This window comes from Papilio xuthus, unplaced genomic scaffold (assembly GCF_000836235.2).
Source record: "Papilio xuthus unplaced genomic scaffold, Pxut_1.1 DF825946.1, whole genome shotgun sequence".
Taxonomy (NCBI): domain Eukaryota; kingdom Metazoa; phylum Arthropoda; class Insecta; order Lepidoptera; family Papilionidae; genus Papilio; species Papilio xuthus.
Window position 1 is genome coordinate 5,308,948 of NW_013532703.1, and position 19,415 is coordinate 5,328,362.

Below are 19,415 nucleotides of genomic sequence, written 5' to 3' on the forward strand. Positions count from 1 at the left end.
TGGAATTTACGAAAAGAATCACTTATAGCAATTTCCCGCGTTTTGTCGTCAAAGTACGATTTACGTCAATTAGCAAGTGATTATCCTGCTTGACGCTAGATGGCGCGCACGGGATTACTGTCCATTGGGACTTGTTAGGCGCTGCTTTAGACCAATATAAATTGACCTGCCACTTTAATATATTTTTCATTCTTATATTACTGTTGGGGTCAGAAAATATATCAAATCCACACGATTTGAAAGCGTATAATTTATATTTATAAAATATGATTTTGTGCCTTTGCTTTTACCTGTTAGGATCTAAGACGCAAACAAAATATGGCCTTAGTTTTGGTCTATCTATTTTTCCATACTTAGTTATATATTTTATAATAGTTCATGCTTCAATTCCTTTATTTTTAGATGTATTTTACAAAACGGTTGTCTATGTCTACAAAATAAATTAATTGTACTAGTTTTTATTGTAAATTTGAAACACAAAAGATGACTAAATTGAAATTAATTTGAATTTTTGATAAAACACTGATAGTTCTCAGTAAGGCGTTATGAGAAATTTTGCGATTGTTCTCAGAAATATTGAGGTGTGGACGCAATCTAGGATATAAGGCATGTTGATAGTAGATAAAGGTGTGGCCCCAGTGTTAGCGTTTGAAAAATTATATATTTACAGATATAATATTTAAAATGTGTACATATTTAGTACAGAATAAAAAAAACTAAATTAAATATTTAAATATTTGATAAAAAAAAACTTTTTTAATCAGCCTTGAGGCCGCCAAAATTTTGGAAGGTGTTTGTTCAAGGGTTTTATGTAAATTAGTTGAGATGTGTTCTGCTACATTTCTTCAAGAAATTATAATATAACTCTTCATTACAGTATAATAATGTAAATATGAAGTAGTATTGGTCTTTATTGTTAATCGAATATCCATTTATACGCAACTGTTAGGAAGAAAATCCGACACAGTGCCGGTGTATCGGCACAACACTAGCCTTATTAAAATGTCAACGTTTATGTCCCCTCACTAATTAATCTGACACTTGGTAACAAAAGCGCGCCATTCGCTCTAAATGCATTAAACTAATAATGCATAAAAAATATAAAACCTAATATAATGTACCATAAAATAGGTCAACGCTTAAAAAATCGCTCAGACTATAGATGTACAGTAACTGATAAGCCCTTAAACATAGCGATAATACCAAATGTAGATAAGATACAAAATATTGCCGTCCGCCATTTTGTGTTCAAATGTATAAAGGTAAATCAGTGTCCGTAAAAACCTTTGAGATTTAATTATTAGTTTTGTGTTTTTTCCAGTGTTATGTTTTAATAATTAACTTGAAGAGTGACAAAAGGTTAAGTTTGGTTTTATTACTTTTGTTGTCTTGTTTCTTATCAATTTGTCTAATTGAGTTAATCAAAGTGTATGGTTTGTAGTAGAAAATGAATAATATAACTCGTCATATGTTACAATGCAAAGATAAAGTGTTTTATTTTATAGTGGTGGAGTGTTTTACTTTTTGTCTTTTAAAATATGACCGTCGGCGTAAGGGAGTAAACTTAGTACTGTTTTTATAAAATGGATGTTATTAAATGTATAGACGATAAATTTGCATTTTTATATAAATGTTGTAAAATGATTTACAAACTTTTACAGTATAGTTTACATATAAAATAGCTACACCTAAAAATCCATTTTTCAAATATAAAACATATGAAATGATGATAAATATATATAGGTACATAAATATTTTCCTTGCATCGATCAATAGATAACAGTGTAATCTTATGATTTATACAGTTATTAGATAATGAAAACTTGGTCAATATTATAATCTTACTAATATTATAAATTAGAATGTTTGTATGGATGTTTGTTATAAGATATCTCCAGAACTGCTGCATAGATCTCGCTGTAATTTTGCATAGATGTGGAACATAGTCTGGAAGAACAGATAGGCTACTAATTAAGTTTTTTCTTAATTCCGCGTGAACGAAGTCCTGTGCGACAGCTAGTTTTATACATATCTTTATTAAAGTATATGTTTAATGTATAACTCAAATTATATTCATTGAACTATTATTATTTAATTGGTGATAATACCATAAATTTTTGCTTTATTTTAAATGAGAAATACATATTTTACTTATAATATACTAGCTGTCGCCTTCGGATTGATCCTCGTGAAATTTAAAAACAACAGTTGTGTAGAGTAGTCTATATGTTATTCCGGGCAGTCTACCTCGGAAGCGTGCCCGTGACCTCGTCACTATGCGTAGAAGGAACAGAGGGGTTTAGTGGGTATGCTTCTCATCTGGAAGAGAATCCCACATCGCTACCACTCCCCCCCCCCCGTGGAGAGTATGCGTAAAACATTCCCCTCTAAAAAGGCTGTAGTCTACCTGTTTGGCATACTTCATATTTACGGAATTAAGCCGTTTTGGAGATCTGTAACAACAAACACCCATCCATGTGTTCATCAATCCATCTAAACTTGTGCATTTATAATATTAGTAAGAAGTAAGATAAGATTATTTATTGTTTACGTCATAAGAGGAAAAGATTATTAGATTAATTGGAATCCGGAAACGACTGTTTATAAATAGCAAATGCTGTCAATCTTATATTTCTTAGTCATATAAGATAATTTATGTATTTACAGGTGAAATGGACGGTCGAGTCATATTGTGGTTGGCTTGTGTCTTGTCGGTGATTGCTGTCAGTTCCGCTGAAAGTGAGTAATGTAAAGCAGATTAATATGATCCGGATTCCGAGATTGGTTGGTTAAAATAATTAGCATTGTACAAATACAAAATAAAACTTTGTGATGCACTTTTAATGATAAGCACTTTATAGCATTTAAATTTTGGTGTAAAATATCAGTTTTACGTTACATGTAACGCCATCTAACGACCAGTAGCATAATTTTTAAACTTATTTACAGATGCTACCACTGTAGCCCCACCCACAACTCTGAACCCAGCTTTGAATGAAACTGGGATTTGCAGAAAATGTAAATGCAAAGACAACAAAGTGGATTGCTTCGACCAAAGTATTTCTGAATTTTTCTCTCTACAAGAATGGAATGGTAAGTTGTTAAAACAAAAAGATACGATGTTCTACCGCTAGATGGCAGTGGAAGTAACTTATCGAACAAAAAGCGAATTTTTAGGTGTTCAATTTAAAAAGTAAATTTTTTTACAGTTTGCACGCGAAATAAAGTAGTAGCATATAACTCTACCTATTAACATATATATAATAATTTCAGATTTGAAAGGCTTGAAGCCTACAATTGTGGACTTGAGCGAGAATCTTATAACCAACGTGACAGTGATCGGCGATCTGCCGATACAGATCCTTAACCTCTCAAGATGTTCCATAGAGTTCATAGACAACGCTAGCTTCAGGGACCTGCAGGAGATGACCACATTGGATCTCAGCCACAATAAGTTGACAACTGATAAATTCAGTCCACATGTCTTCGAGGTAACTTAGTACACAATCCGTGTAACCATCCCTTAAAACTTGATGTCACTAGAAAAAAAAAACCTAAACGCTAGCAAATAACGCTCAAAATTGTTTAGTAAACCTCAAACATAATGAAAAAATCTTCTATATAAAGTTCTCGTATTCCAATGTTAGTTACCATACTCCGAAACGGCTTGACCGGTTTTTTTTTAATTTTATATGCATATTCAGTAAGTTTGAGAATCGGCGATCTATTTTTTTAAACGGACGGAGTCGCGGGTAATAATAAGTTGATTATCTTTTTTTTATTTAAGACTGGAAAATAGCACAATTGATCTTAACTGAGTAACTCATATGGAGAAAACGAGTCAAACAAACTTACTTAAATAATATTTCAAATTATCACGTCATGTCGTAGGGTCGTTTCTCCCCCGAGGAATACGAGCCACTAGCAGCGATGCGGAAGCTGAACCTGGCGCACAACGAGCTGCACTCGCTGCACCAGGACTTGTTCGAGCACCTTCCCGAGTTGACAGAACTCGACCTCAGTGGCAACCCGCTCGCCACCATCGACCACGTCACACTCATCGCCATCTCCAGCTTGCCTATGCTCAAGGTACCGTAAAAAAGAATACAAAATCAACCACCATGTTCCTTTTTTTCTTTTTAAGGTTATTACTAGCCAGTAGCCATTTGAAAACAGAGACACTGCCTACTTCCTTTTATAAAAAAGAAGAGATGTGAAGGGAGGAGGAGGAGAGAGAAGTTTCGTGTGTTATTTTCCATGCCTACTTAAGTTTTATATGTTTTCTGAAATAATTAATCGTGATAGAGCTACTAACCGAACCAGAGTATGTCGCGCGACAGTATACTGTTTTCCCCCCAGGTGTTGCGCATGCGCAGTTGCCAACTGACAGAGATTCCGGATAAGTTCCTGCACACGCCGCGCTATCTGGAGCGGCTGGACATCAGCGACAATCTACTGACCGCCGTGCCTCAGGAATTGGAGGAGACTAAGAACCTGGTCTATCTAAACCTCAATCAGAACCCCATTGTTAAGTTGGATATGTCATCCGAGGATTATCCGTAAGGAATACTTCGATGTCTAACTTAATATAATTCTGCATTTTGAATTATTGTAACAATTAGCAAACGCCCGCGACTCCGTCCGCGCGGAATTAAAAAAAAAACTTATATATGTATGCCAAATTTTATCGTGTTCCGTTCAGCCGTTTCTAGATACCTTCAAACAAACATCCATCCATCTATCTAAACATTCGCATTCATGATATTTGTAAGATATTACTATGAAATAAGATTTAAATCCATATTTTATTACATCTCTAAATACTTTGTTTACTTTATTCTTTGCTACACTACGTACGAAATACATTTATGTTAAAAGTAAACGAAAAAAAAAACCTAGAAACATAACATATAATGTTTCTAGTTTTTGTGGTTTTTCGTGACAACTAAGGTCATCGTACAATGATGTATTTTTAGTTTACTTAGTAAAGTTTTGACATTTTTTGGAGCTATTTCACATCGTAACTTAGAGCGTCGGTGGCTCATTGGTTCGAATCCTGCCATGTATCAATGTGCTTTACATTTATCTGCGAAAAAATTCAAAGTTGTGTGATGTCAACTAAGCCGCACTGGCCAGCGTGGTTGATTATTAGTCATACCTGACTTAGGGTAGGCTTCGAGCTTCTCAGTGGGGACGTATAGTGAGCTGATGATTATGACATCTCCAATGTAATCTTCCAGAGGGTTCCCCCGTCTCCGTAAGCTTCAAGAACTGCACATGTGCAACATGAGGGAGCTCCGTAGCATCGAGACCGGTGCGCTGGCGGGTCTGGAAAACCTGCAACGTCTGCATGTCAGCTTCAATCCCAAGTTGACCTTCGTCGACCCCAGGGCTTTAGCTAGGCCGGATGATATCGGGGAGACTTACGATTGGCCTACCGTAAAAGAGGTAATAAGAAAAGATGTTTCTATAGTTTTAATCACATCTTGAGTTGTTTGAAGGAGATATGAGCACATCGAATCAAAAACAATTGATCATCGTTTACTCCTTTAACCAGAATGACACAACAAAATAATTGCTCCAAAACCCTTATGATTCATTTTTACACTTTCCTCATTGCATTGTTCCAGTTATACCTACAATCAAATAACTTATCAGAGCTGGATGCTCGTTTCCTTCCGCGCTGGGATCTTCTAGAAGCAGTAGATGTATCCAACAATCCCTTCCTCTGCGATTGCTCCACGCAATGGATGGTCGACGTGTTGGTACCGGTGATTGAAGCAAAGCATGCGAACGCCACTGCTAATATGATGTAAGTGTTTAAAGATTTTTTTTTAAATATTATAAGGTGACATAAGCGCGCGACAACCAGATACCACAAAACTACCGAACACTATTACGACAAGCAAACTTCTTGGTGTGAGAGCTGAATTAACATTTTTTTTCTTAAAAGTAATTGGCACATAAAATATAAACTACTATTATATTTCGTACAAAAAATCTATTATTATAAATTAGGTATATTTTCCTGATAGTCTGTCTCTATTTTTGAATTATAATCAATCAAACTTCTACGTCTATTTTTTTAAAGATCATTCATATAAATAATGGCCAGCTCATATTATTGTACATGATATTTCCTTGTAACTACACACGTTATGTATTGACTAGCTATCACCCGCGACCCCGCCCACGCGGAATGAAAAATAAACTTAATGAATAGCCTATATGTTCTTCAAGACTATGCTCTATATATATGCCAAATTTCAGCAGGATCCGTTCAGCCGTTCTGGAGATATCTTCAAATAAACATCCATCCATTTATAATTTAAAAAGTATCTGCTTTTGTCTTAAAATATTTCTTTTTAAATTCGACATCTCGGGCTCTTAAATCGATAAACGTATGTCTTGAATACAAATAGCCTTCGTTTGAAAACAATTTTATACATGAAATATTAAGTAATACAAAAAAGCGTATTATAATTTTCCTGTTAAACCACATGGTGACAAAGACGTCGCGGTCTTTCCACGTCTCGGGTAGTTTTAAAGCTTCATTTTTTATAGTATTCTTAGTAACTATTAATATAATGGCTACATTTTTAAATAAACATAATCGATAAAATTTGAAAAGGCTAAAAAACACTTACTAATATTATAAATGCGAACGTTTAGATGGATGGATGTGGATCTCGCTGAAATTTGACATAGACGTAGAACATAGTCTGTAAGAACACATAGGCTACTAATTAAGTTTTTTTTCTTAATTCCGCGCAGACGGACTCGCAGGCAAGAACTAGTAAAAACTATTTTATTCATACCTATTTAGTTAAGTATAACTATTTAGATTTTTAAACAATTAAAAAACGCACTGCTTCAGTTAGGAATTAAGCAAAAAAATCTTTTGTATCCAACACATCGTACGCAAACATTCTCTACTCATCTACCATCTTCTACTTACTCTGTGCCTGTTTGATATACGTTCATACTAATTATTTTACCTAAATCTAGATCACGTGTTAATTAAGACGTGTTTCTTTATAGATGCAATGAACCGATCGAAATGAGAGGCTACACGATGAAGCACTTACATGATGTACATCGCACAATGCGCTGCGTCGACAAATACGGACACCGACCTGAAAAGGACGGCGCCATGTTGCTCGGGACACTTATAGGTTAGTTTTTATACTTATAAGGAAAAAGGCAAAGGCGATCGCGATTCAGCCAATGAAAAAACTTTTTTAGTTTAAAATAAAATAAAAAACGAAATATTTTAAAACGCGCTAGTAACTTACTCTATTCATAGAGGTAGACTCTATGAAGTTCAAGTCCAAAGTCAAGAATCATTAGTCAGGTTTGGAAATAATTCAATTTTACTACAATAATAATATTTGAGTTACCTTTTCTATCTAAGGTCACTAACATCTTGATTGTAACGGACAATTTGACGTTTGACGTTTGTAACAAACGCAACAAATGGTGTATGGGTTCACGATAATTTAAAAAATATTGCAAAATCCAAATGAAAAAAGAAAAAAGAAGAAAGTTATTAATCGTTAGTATTAAGTGGATATTTATTTAAAAAGCAATATTAATTTCAGGAGTGCTTCTGGCTGTTCCCATTATGTTAACCTTGATGCTGCTGTGGCGACACGGCTACTTCGGATGGCTCGGTCTCAGAGGACCCGTTGACGTTTCCCGCGCATTTTACAAACGCGCCCCCGCCGATGACAGTTTTAATATTTAAAATATTATGTAGTTATATTGACATAGTTTTTTTTTGTTAAGTTATTATTGAATTACTAGTATTGTTATTTATTACATACACTCTGTTTAATATTCGACACCTAACCTAAAATTCTTACTGCTTTGTATAACGGTCAAATAGAAAATAACGACTGTGTAACAAATACAATTTACGCATATACTTATACCAATTTACGTTTAATTTTTTAATGGTATTTAATTATGTTTTAACATGATTTTATTTTTGTTAGATAATAAGAGATTTTTAATAAATATTAATTTCAACATGATTTCATCATTTCATTAATTCAACGACAAACCAAAAATAATATCTATGGTTATTATTTCCTAAAAGTTGACCGCCTTCAAAAACATAACCCACAGATCCAGAGAATAAAATTGGGGCTAAAAAATCTACTCTATATACAAATTTGTCTATGAATTCAAGACGTCGAATTTGTTTGAAATATTCCATCTATAGGTTATGTATCTATGTTTCTACGTTTTTTTTATATCATAAGGTGGCAAACGAGCGAGCGGCCACTTGAAATCGCTGCAATTGCGAAGTGACCGTTGCCCATAGACATACGCAATTGCATATACGTTGCCTACCTTTAATCGACGGAGGAGAGGATGCACAGAAAGAAGACATTTTCCCTTCCCATGCATCCTCTCATCCGGAAAGTCCACTTCCATTTCCCATCCTATCCTTATAAGGAAAAGGGTGGGAAGGGCATGAGGACTAAATTAGGCCTCCGGGACGCACACTTATCAGACGAAACGCGGAATTGCTTCCACTTGACGCCTGTCTTCTGTGTGGTCGTGGTATTTCACCGGGCGAGTCGGGCCGATTCGTGCGAAGATGTTAAAGCGGGCTCTACCACTGTTAAAACGTACGTATAAGTTATTCCTTATCAATGTTTGCGTAACAAAAATAAAAAAAAAACCGGAAAATCGTAAATCTACAACAACCTCACATCTGTCAAAAATTAATGTCCGTTAACCCGGCGATACTGTTTGTATATTTTGATTTTCCCTTGACGAGCAAAGTCCGAACTATTGTTGGTTTATTAATTAAGATAAAATAACAAATAACATTCGAAGGTGATAAAATTTACATTTAAAACAACAATAAGTAATGCGTTAATAGGTTCCTTATTTAAGATATTATGCAAATGGTGCTCTAAAACCAAACGTCTAATTAAAATATTTATATATTAACTTCAACTTAAATAACGTATTACTAAGTAGTCTTGTTACATATCGTATGACGTATTTAACGAACAAAAAAATGATTGGGTATTTTGCTTTTAGGAATAAAATGTTAGATGACGTCATAGACATATTAATGTTATGACGTCATCTAAATGTAAACTTAGCATTTGTGCCTTCCAAAATCATCACCAAATTGTGTAAAGTATTTCTTACATTTTAATTAAATTAATCTTACTAATGTTATAAATGCGAAAGTTTAGATGGATGGATGGTTTGCTTGAAGGTATCTCCGGTACGGCTGAACCGATTTTGATCAAACTTGTCACACATGTAGTAGTCTGGAGGAACACATAGGTTATTTAGTGTTATTTTTTAATTCCGCGCGAACGCAGTCGCGGGTGATAGCTAGTTTCCCATGAAGCCGTCTCATTTCAGGCTAATCTAAATTATAGAATGGTGTGATTTTAATTTTATTTATTATGAATTAGATACAGTAACTAAGTCAGTGATGTAATTTGAATTCCTAGTATTTGAAAGATAGAAAGGTTGTTCCTAGAGAAATGCAAAATTGTTTTAATTTAATAGAGGAATCAATTTACGGGCGGTGTCACGATACTATTGTTTTAAAATAGGAAGCGAACAATCGGGCGTGGTTTTGTCACAAGATGGCGTAACTGCTGTCCAATTATTATGATTAAAAGTTAAAATTATCATTTCTCATTATTATCTTAGTACTCAAGATAGTCTCGGAAATATTTAAATTAGTTAGAAAAATAACAAGGAAAATTTAGATTTTTAAGCAATTCTTAATAGCTATAATAACTTTGCAATAAATATATACCTTGATTAACCATCAGAATGGAAAAGATAAAGTTAAACAGAAAAAAATTGTAGTACGTGACAGTCCTTTTTAAATAAAAAATATTTATTAAGACAAGTCAAAAGTACATTTGTATCAAATCTTTTCAATCGTGGCCAGTAAAAGAATCTTAATATGTTTTAAGATATGATAGCACAAGTCAAATAAGATTTATAAACAAAACTGGTTAATTTTAAGGAAAGTTACTCAAAAGGTATTATGGGATTCACGTAATATAAAAGAGGGACAACGAAGTCTAAAAGACAAAGGTTTCTTGGAACTGCTAGTACCCACCCATTGATTAAATTATACAGATTTATGGTTCTTTATTTATGTAATTATGGTTATTATTATTAAGTTAATAAATAATAAGTTAAAAGATAGACTAGTCGATAACCACAACTATTTTAAAACTGAAAAACTAACAAATACCGCTGCGAAAAAAGACAGTTTTTTAAAAAGTACAATAATGTCTTTCTCCATTTCTCATGCTTATTAACAATAGTTAAATATTTAATGTAGCAAATAACCAACAGTTTTTTAAGTAACTTAAAAACTGGAAAGAAATTCGACAAAGCGAAGAAATTTTAAAATAACCACATTAAAAATAACACGTTATATTACGTCAAGATAACTAACATATACGTATTTGTAGACAGAAAGCTGAAGGAATATCAAATGAGATTTTATATTTTCGCTGCAGGAAAACCGTTAAAGCTTCGAAGGGGTTTCCCGCGCCCGGTGAGTATTTCACGACTTTTATCGTGCAGGCCGCGACCAAACAACGGTCAGTGGCGATCCGACGCGCGCCCTGAATGTACGCGTATACGCACGTCGACTCAGGGTGAGAAGCGTGCGACGCGAATAAATTTGAAATAAACATACGATAATTTTCTTATAACAGTGATGAAAGGTCAAAGTAAAAGATTCGTGAGCCAAACCGGCGAATTCTACGATATGGGAACACCTATCAAAAGGAAACAGGACGTTACAATCGGGTTCTTCGGACTGGTGAGTCCCTTTTAAATTATTCAAATTTTAAAACGTTAGAAATATTTATGACCATTTTCGTTTGAATTAAAACCTTTTTGGAGTCATCTTTTTAAACATAAATACAGCTTTCATGGCATTTTAAAATTTACAAAGCTAGCAAAGTCAAATATTATTTCTAAATTACTGTTTACTTTTTAAACTCTACAAAAGTGTGAGGTTAGAACGTTTTATCGCTGTAAAAATAACTGCAAAATAATATTTATATGCTATATGAATAGAATATCGCATTGTTGGTATCGGAAACAAGCCACACATATCAACGGTCAACCAAACATGTGGTTAACCAAAGCTTTTGTTAGTAATATTTCACTGTTTTGAGTTCGGACAAATATTTTCGTAAAGTTATAATGTTGGTAAGTGCCGTTGAATAAAAGGCGTAACTTCATTATTTTGTTTACGAAAGTTTTTTTATTAGGTAAAAGTCTTGTGAACAAAATTGTTTATGAGATGTTTCTGAACCAGTAAAATAATTCAGTATCTATGTATTAAATTGTTTTGATTTAGTATTTATCTTTTTCCACCATAATGAAGCATGAACACATGTATTTTGAAGACAATAATTTACAAAGAGTATAATAACCCTTCGTATTTTCCTTGTCGATCCGTCATTATTATAATTATTAATATACATCGATATTCTTACATTTATTCTATATTAATTCCGCGGTGTTTCACTTACAGAAAAATTGTCAAACTTACAAGTTAAAAATATATGTCATTTCTTTACAATAACAGATGTTTAATAAGTAATTTATTTAGACTAATTCGTAGGCAATAGTCTAAGTCTCTCATATTTGGGATTTTTTGCAAATAAAATGGATACAACAAAAATAAAATTAAGATAAATCCATTTCCTGTATTAGGAATTAAGATAAACATAAAGAATAATCTTACAATTAACCTATTGATTAATTTATTAACCACTTAAAATCACTATGCACAAATAAATTATGATAACGCGTGTATAATTTAGCTTTCAATTTCCATACAAAGGTTAACGTTCGAGATCGCTCTTATACGATCAAAAAAGCAAACTTCATGTTTTCTTTGATATTTCTTATACCCGTTTCAAATTCTTTGCAAAACGGGTACATGATATTTGAACGCATACTTTCTTTCAAAATAACAGTGTTCTCTTTTCAAATGATTGAAAAACATTTAAATAAAATTTGATGCGTAATATATCTATTGTTTAAAATTTGCAGCAGTTACGCATTATTTTTACATTTGTTTTTATCCAATTGCCAAAAAAATGCATATAAAATTGTCTTAAAGTATTAATAAAAAGTTATTGGATGCTTTTTTATGTTTTCGTGAATGTTTTTGCTGTTAATTTTTTATTAAATTTTTGAGCAATTATAGGTCAATTAAGCGATGTCATTCATGATGACCTTGATTTTAAATATACTAAATATTCTTAACATTTATTAATTGATAGATTAAGTTAACAATTTAACAGTAGTAGAGCTCGCTTTAACATCTTCGCACGAATTGGCCCGGCTCGTTCGGTGAAATACCACGACCACACAGAAGACACGCGTCAAGTGGAAGCTATTCCGCGTTTCGTCTGATGAGAGTGCGTCCCGGAGGCCTAATTTAGTCCTCTTTCCCTTCTGCCCTTTTTCTTATAAGGAAAGGATGGGAAGTGGAAGAGGACTTTCCGGATGAGAGGATGCATCGAAATGTTTTCTTTCTGTGCATCCTCTCCTTCGTCGATTAAAGGTAGGCAACGCATATGCAATTGCGTATGTCTATGTCCAACGGTCACTACGCTATTTCAGGTGGCCGCTCGCTCGTTTGCCACCTTATGATATAAAACAAAAAATATTTTATGAACAGTTCAAGTCTTCATTTTTGGAACAACAAAAAATAATACTTGATAGCCTTCCTGCATTTATATAAATATCAAATACAATTGAAAGTAGTAATAACAAAAAGTTGATCGATCGGTCAATCACAGTTTCAAAAAAAGTTATGGTAAAAAAACTATAAAACCTTAGTTATTTATAGTTCAAATTCGAATACTATAAAAAATAAAATTCCTTTTTTTGAAAATAGAAAATCAGAAAATGTAAACATTTTTTCTAAAAAACCAAAACGCAAACAAATTCCTGGTCGTACATTAAACTCACAAACATCTAAAACCTAGAGTGATGTGATACTAGTTTTTATTTAAAAAACAGATGGGAATAGATTAAAAAAATTGATATCACGTGTTTTATGACGTAAAACAAAACCAGAAAAACCGCCACTCACGTAGCACCACTTCCGTTGATGCATGCGACATCTTTCAGATTAAGAATACTAATTTGTCCATCAATTACTAAATAATAATCTATTAATTACCCGTGAAAATCCAGCACAACGATATGCGTCATATGAATTTATTGATTTTTAATTACTATATAAAACGCAACATAAAACAATATCGAATTAAGTACTAGTTAGGACGCATTCAACGAGACTTAGAAAATCTACTCCATTTTAGCCTAACCGACTTCAAAAAGGAGGTTATCGTCTGTCATTCGTCTGTAAGTTCTTTTTTTTATTTTAAGCATATTTAGATCAGCTGTGTCAATTACAGGAAGAAAATGAGAGCGTTGTATTGATACTTTACAAAGACTTTCTCATAGGTTTCTAAAGATATGTATGAAGAATATACGAAGCAACAGAAAGCGAATAAACTTAAATTTCTCTGGTATTATCTTTTTCTGGGATGCGTACTTTGTTACTTAAGCACTTAGTATGTTGTATTATTAACAACTTGTAGAATAATCACAATGACTTGCGTGCACGATAAATATGTTTTAATTGTTGCGCACCACTGCATTTGCGACGGTGACTTACGACTCCTCGCTTAGGGTTGCCACTTTAAAAAAATCGATATCACTATTGAAATTGATGCTAAGATACCATAAACACACTATAATTATATGTCTAAAACCTAACCTGTAAATGAATTTAGCATTGTCGAGATTTTAATTTGTCGCTTACAAAGAGTATTTTAGAAGAAATGACGAACCATATCTGCATGTCTTAACACCTTGTCAATTTTTTTTAGTGTCAAAATCTCTCTCTATATGTATGGGTTTAGTTCTGGAGGTAAACGTAAGCGTCCTTCAGTGAACGTTCTCTTTTTCAATTTTCTAACAAAAAATCCCATCCCGTCATGACGTCACGCGCAAACCGGATCGCAGCGCGCGTGAAATGTCTAAATATTGCTTGACGAAAATAGATCAGTCGGCCGAACTGACGATGACCTTTCAAGATGCCTAATATCTTACAAAATTCATGAATTTCATATTGAATGGAGATTTATATTACTTTTTCAATTTATAACTTTGCTTGTCAGTTTAAAATTGATTTTTGTTTTACGGAACTCCGGGATTTTTTTATATAGGTTATGATGTTTTATTGTTGTTCTGTTCTTTTTTATTAATTTCCTTCTCATATTCATTCTCATACAGCCAGATATTTTTAGTAGCTATAAACCTAGTGATTTCTGTTTTCAATCAAGATACATAGCACATTTTTTGCAGATTCAATGAAGTTATAATTACTTGCGATTACGGAAATATAATCTAATGTGTGATCAAAACTAGTTATTATCGTGTTAATAAAAAAGTTGATGAAGTATTATACGATTCAATCTTTATGGTGGCTCGCGCTTAGTTGCATATCTGCACAGGTGCACTGTCAGTTGAGAAAAGTGTGCTCAAGAATTTGCCGCGCTACGCATTCCTTTACGCACCATTCTTAACGCCGACAAATTTTACATTATACTAAATATCATGTATTGAATAAAACATAAAACACTATTCAATTTCACACAACTATACGAAATTAACTTCATTTAATTTAAAACTTCCTATTATCTGTCAATTTTCACAAACTAACGGAAAAAGGAAATATGTTTATGGCCATCATGTATATATAACGTTTGTTTACTTAATTTCGGCATTAGTTCGAATTAAAACATGTTAATATAATTGTATTCAGCGCAACGAGTCGTGTTAGCAAGCTGCTATAAATTTTGGATAACATTGTATATTGGTATGCGAAGTGCGTAGTGTCGCGGTTGCATCAGATCAGTGCCTTGAACTTGGCCGATCGACGGACATTCAGAGGTTATTTACCATTAATTCAACAACTAAATTAAAATATTATCAATGTTATCGTAATAAAAGTTGTTCTGAGTTACGTGTTTCTTAGTTTATGTAATTTTTTATACGATTTAAGTATATGTATAATATTATAACATATTTGGTTATTGCGAAATAGATTGTTAAATAAAAAAATATTACAATAAACATTTTGTTATGATTTTTTAGAGTATCGGTTGCTCAAGGGTCAAGCACTTGACTTGCAATCTGCAGGTCCTGCGTTCGAATCCCGCCATGTACCAATGTGTTTTTCGATTTCCGATTTACATATGTATGCAACCTGCACATATCTGAGAAGAAATTCAAAGATATGTGTGAAGTCAACCACTTGGCCAGCGTGGTTAAATATGGCCTAATCACCCTTAACTTAGGGTAGGCTCCGAGCCCCACGGTGGGGACGTATAGTGAGCTGATGATGATGAATGATTTTTCGGTAAACAAAGATATTCTACTAATCCTATTAATATTATAAATGTGAATGTTTAGATGGATGGATGTTTGTTTAATAGTATCTCTAGAACGTCTGCATGGATCTTGCTGAAATTTGGCATAGATGTAGAACACAGAACACGTAGACTACTAATAAAGTTTTTTAGTTCCACGCGCATGGTGTCGAGTGCGACAGTTAATTATTATTTATCAAAGTTAATAGTGCATTTATACCCATAAATAAATCTAACAACTTCCGTTGATTTTTCCTATAATAAAGTAAAACGTATACACGTGGGCAATATAGAAATATTCTAGAATTGTTAATAAGTTTTAGCAATTATTTTCCATCGCTTTACCTGCAATTAGTTGCGTAGGACTTGTTTTGATGTGTATTGACTTTTAGTAGCAGTCGTCTGCGACTTTGTTCGCATCAAGTTTAAAATAGTTTACACTCCGTCCGTGCGATATTAAAAGAAAACATAATTAGTCTATGTGTTTTTGTAAACTAATTTCTATATGTATGCCAAATTTCATCGAGATCTGTTCAGTCGTTCTGGAGATACCTTCAAACAAACATCCATCCATCCAAACATTCGCATTCATGATGTTAGTAAGAATCATTTGTATGTTTATATGTCCTTAACCGTGTATGAGATGTTATTTGTTTCGTTTGTGCTTTTAAAAATCACGTGAGCGGGGAAATTCCTATCACTTGATTATATCGTGATGAAAAACCGGTCTAAGGGTCCGTTCACACAAAAGGGTACGTTCAATAGACCTGGACGAAGAGCAGAACAAATTTTTCGTCGCAAACAAAATTAACCTTTATAGACTTGAAATAAGATTTATTTTTACTTTGCACATCTTTTTATAACTTTGCACTCTTCTAGACTCTTAATAAGAAATCTTGAATCACCATCCCTTCTATCTGAACAGACCCTTGGGTTTCTTGGTATATTGCCGTAAACATATCTCATACCATGTAACTACATATTTAAATGTGAAAAACAAAGGAACGAGAGATTTGATAAAAGGCAACCATTACGCTGAATAAACTATATCCAAAATGTAGTTAAAACATACGATCATGTATAAACAGATGTATGGATTTGGATGATATGAAAGGTATGGTAAGATTGCAAATAACATCATCTCTGTTTACCCCACAGAATTACGGCGTTGTATAGTTGTTGTGTTTTAATATATGTAGGCGTAAGCTATATATAAGCGTTGTATATATTAATATTAAATAATAAGAATGATTTTAAATGTATTTATTGTTTAAATTAACTGGTTATCTTGATAAGCCTAAGAAACAAGTTTATTTATTAATATATTTATATATTTATAATATTAGTAAGACAAATGTATAGATCATACTAATATTATAAATGAGAATGGATAGATGGATGTTTGTTTGTAGATATCTCCGGAACAGTTCAACAGATCTTGATAAAATTTTGCACAGATGTAGAACATAGTCTGGAAAAAAACATAGCCTTTTCATCATCTTGATATACGTCTCCACCGAGGTGCTCGGAGCCTACCCTAATAGGGGTGACTAGGCGATAATCAACCATGCTGGACAAGTGCGGGTTGGTTGACTTCACACATATCTTTGTTAAGTCGTAATTAATGCCGCGCGAACGGAGTCGCGGACGATAGTTAGTTTCTTATAAATGAGGACTGAAAAACAAAATAGGTTTCTTGATTTTCTCTTGTTTTGCCGTGGAGTATCGACGTCCATATAAAAGATGAGTTAGTCCTTTCTTTTTAAAGAAAGAATATGGCCACAATATGTTTCGATTACATAAAATAGTGTTACCATTTATATTTATTTTATCTTTGTTATAAACCACAACTATGATATCATAATAATACTAATCTAGAATACCACATAATGGGCCATCCATTGAATAGCTATTTTAAACGAATCTATGTTATAGAGCTATTTTTTTACAACACATTTACTATCCATCCATGTAAACATTCGCATTTATAATATTAGATAGGCCGAGTTGGGCAGTAAGGAAGTTTTAAATGCGTCATTCAGCCATTTCACGGCAATTTAATGTAAAAAAATTTTATTCTACGGAACAAAATGTTAAATGTTTAAATTTGTTCCAGTTTACTAACATAAAATGAATGATATTAGTCGATGAATCTTGTTTCCCCCACATGGGGAATCCCGACGCTGACACTCGACTTTCTCTGGGTAAACACAACTTTCATAGATTATAAATAATAAAAGATTATACATAGATTATAAATGCTCATAAATCTTATTTTTTAATTTACAGTTTAAAGACTTAAAAAGATTTAGAGCGCTAATTTATTGTGTACATTGCTAAAACCTGCAAGAATTTCTTTGCTTATTAAAAAGCGTAATAAAAAAAACTTTCCATTGACACATAGAATTTTGACCACAAATGCATTACGTCATATTGTATTTGTCATTTTACCTGGGAAATAATTACTCAGTTATAAAATCACTTTAGTCACAATAGATTGAAATTATATTGCTTCGCTTTAACTATTTGCATAGGATTTCTTTCAATTGTATATAATACATAACGAAATAGATATATATTTCAATCTTTAATCGACAATTAAACCTTAAATATAAATAAAATAGCTCTATATCTTTCTATATCACTTTATTGTCCTCTCATGAATGCTTCTAATATTGGTTGTCAAATATATGACATTATAGCAATTAGAAGAGATAAGAAATAAATGCTTAATTTTACACGAATGTTTAGATGGATGGATGGATGGATCTAGAATGTTTGAATGTATCTCCGGAACAGCTCAATGGATTTTGATGAAATTTGGCACACATGTAAAACATAGTCTGGAAGAACACATAGGCTAATTAAGTTTTTTTTTTAATTCCGCGCGGAATGTGTTGCGTGCGATAGCTCGTTTAGACATAAATATGTTACTGTGTAAACACACAGATAGTTGCCATCATCAAATTAATTAGTCTTGAAGGACGAAATAATCAAATGCAGTGTTTTAATTAGTTATTCTTGACTATTATGAAAGGAGATCAACACAAAGAGTTTAAAGTGTATTTACGTATAAACACTTTATCGTTCTTGATTTAAAGTACAAAATCGTTTGATTAGCTGCAGAAAAAGTACATTTATGCACAGTATAACCCATTTCTATGTCATTATTTGCAGGTATATGCAATTAGGCATAAAATCTGTCAAAACAGTATACAAATTTGCCAAATTATAGCCCTTATGGTGATTGTTTTCTGTAGACGTAAAACATTTGATCTTAAGTGTGAAGCGAATTTAACTATTCAACTTTACATACATAACTGGTTTAAATGGAATAATACGTGTATGAAGCTATTACTTAAACTAATATGTTAAGGAACAAGATTAGTCAAAGTACACAATATGTCATATTATTAAGTCGGCTACACACCATAGAAACGTCATCATCATCATCATCACCAGCTCACTACATGTCCCCGCTCAAGTGCTCGGAGCCTTCACTGATTGAGGGTTGACACCACGTCCCAGTACGGTTTGATTGACTTCATACATATGTGAATCTCTTCGCAGATATGTACATGTAAAACAAAAAACACATTAGTACATGGCGGGATACGAACACATGACCTCCAGATTGCATGTCAAGTGACCCATGAGCCACCGACGGTCATTCCGATACTTATAAAACTATGTAGTTAAAACCGAACGTGTGTAGCAAGCTTTAACAATGTAAGATGTGCGTTCATCCATCACTGACGTAGTCGTTACGGGTTTACAATTACAAGCGTGGTATTGATTTCTAATATGACACATTTTCCTCTTTGTAAATATGTAGCTTGCAATATCCCACACATAATACGTTAGTATATTTAGAGTTCCGACATACAGGTAAATATATAAATAATTCAATTACTAAGAAACGAAGACGATCAGTAG

General features: G+C 33.0%; 2 protein-coding genes across 2 annotated transcripts in view; both read left to right on the top strand.

Annotated features, from left to right (window-relative positions):
• The first annotated feature begins 1,212 nt into the window (after positions 1–1,212).
• LOC106124913 (leucine-rich repeat neuronal protein 3) lies at positions 1,213–7,985 on the top strand. Its single transcript, XM_013321937.1, has 10 exons — positions 1,213–1,359; positions 2,668–2,739; positions 2,950–3,093; positions 3,274–3,491; positions 3,892–4,089; positions 4,360–4,559; positions 5,241–5,448; positions 5,631–5,812; positions 7,042–7,175; positions 7,602–7,985. The coding sequence occupies exons 2-10, from the start codon at positions 2,673–2,675 to the stop codon at positions 7,745–7,747; spliced, it is 1,497 nt and encodes a 498-aa protein (XP_013177391.1). The 5' UTR covers positions 1,213–1,359; positions 2,668–2,672; the 3' UTR covers positions 7,748–7,985.
• A 2,606-nt stretch (positions 7,986–10,591) lies between these two features.
• Positions 10,592–19,415, top strand: part of LOC106124533 (multidrug resistance protein homolog 49) — a 28,554-nt gene continuing 19,730 nt past the window's right edge. The window contains exon 1 of the mRNA XM_013321289.1: positions 10,592–10,831. Coding sequence (XP_013176743.1) covers positions 10,727–10,831 — 105 coding nt within the window. The 5' untranslated portion in view covers positions 10,592–10,726. The remainder of the gene's footprint in view (positions 10,832–19,415) is intronic.

Coding starts and splice junctions, on each gene's coding strand:
- LOC106124913 (XM_013321937.1), top strand. CDS start 2,673: ATGGACGGTCGAGTCATATTGTGGTTGGCTTGTGTCTTGTCGGTGATT. Junction 3,094..3,273: donor CTCTCTACAAGAATGGAATG/GTAAGTTGTTAA, acceptor TAATAATTTCAG/ATTTGAAAGGCTTGAAGCCT. Junction 5,813..7,041: donor AACGCCACTGCTAATATGAT/GTAAGTGTTTAA, acceptor GTTTCTTTATAG/ATGCAATGAACCGATCGAAA.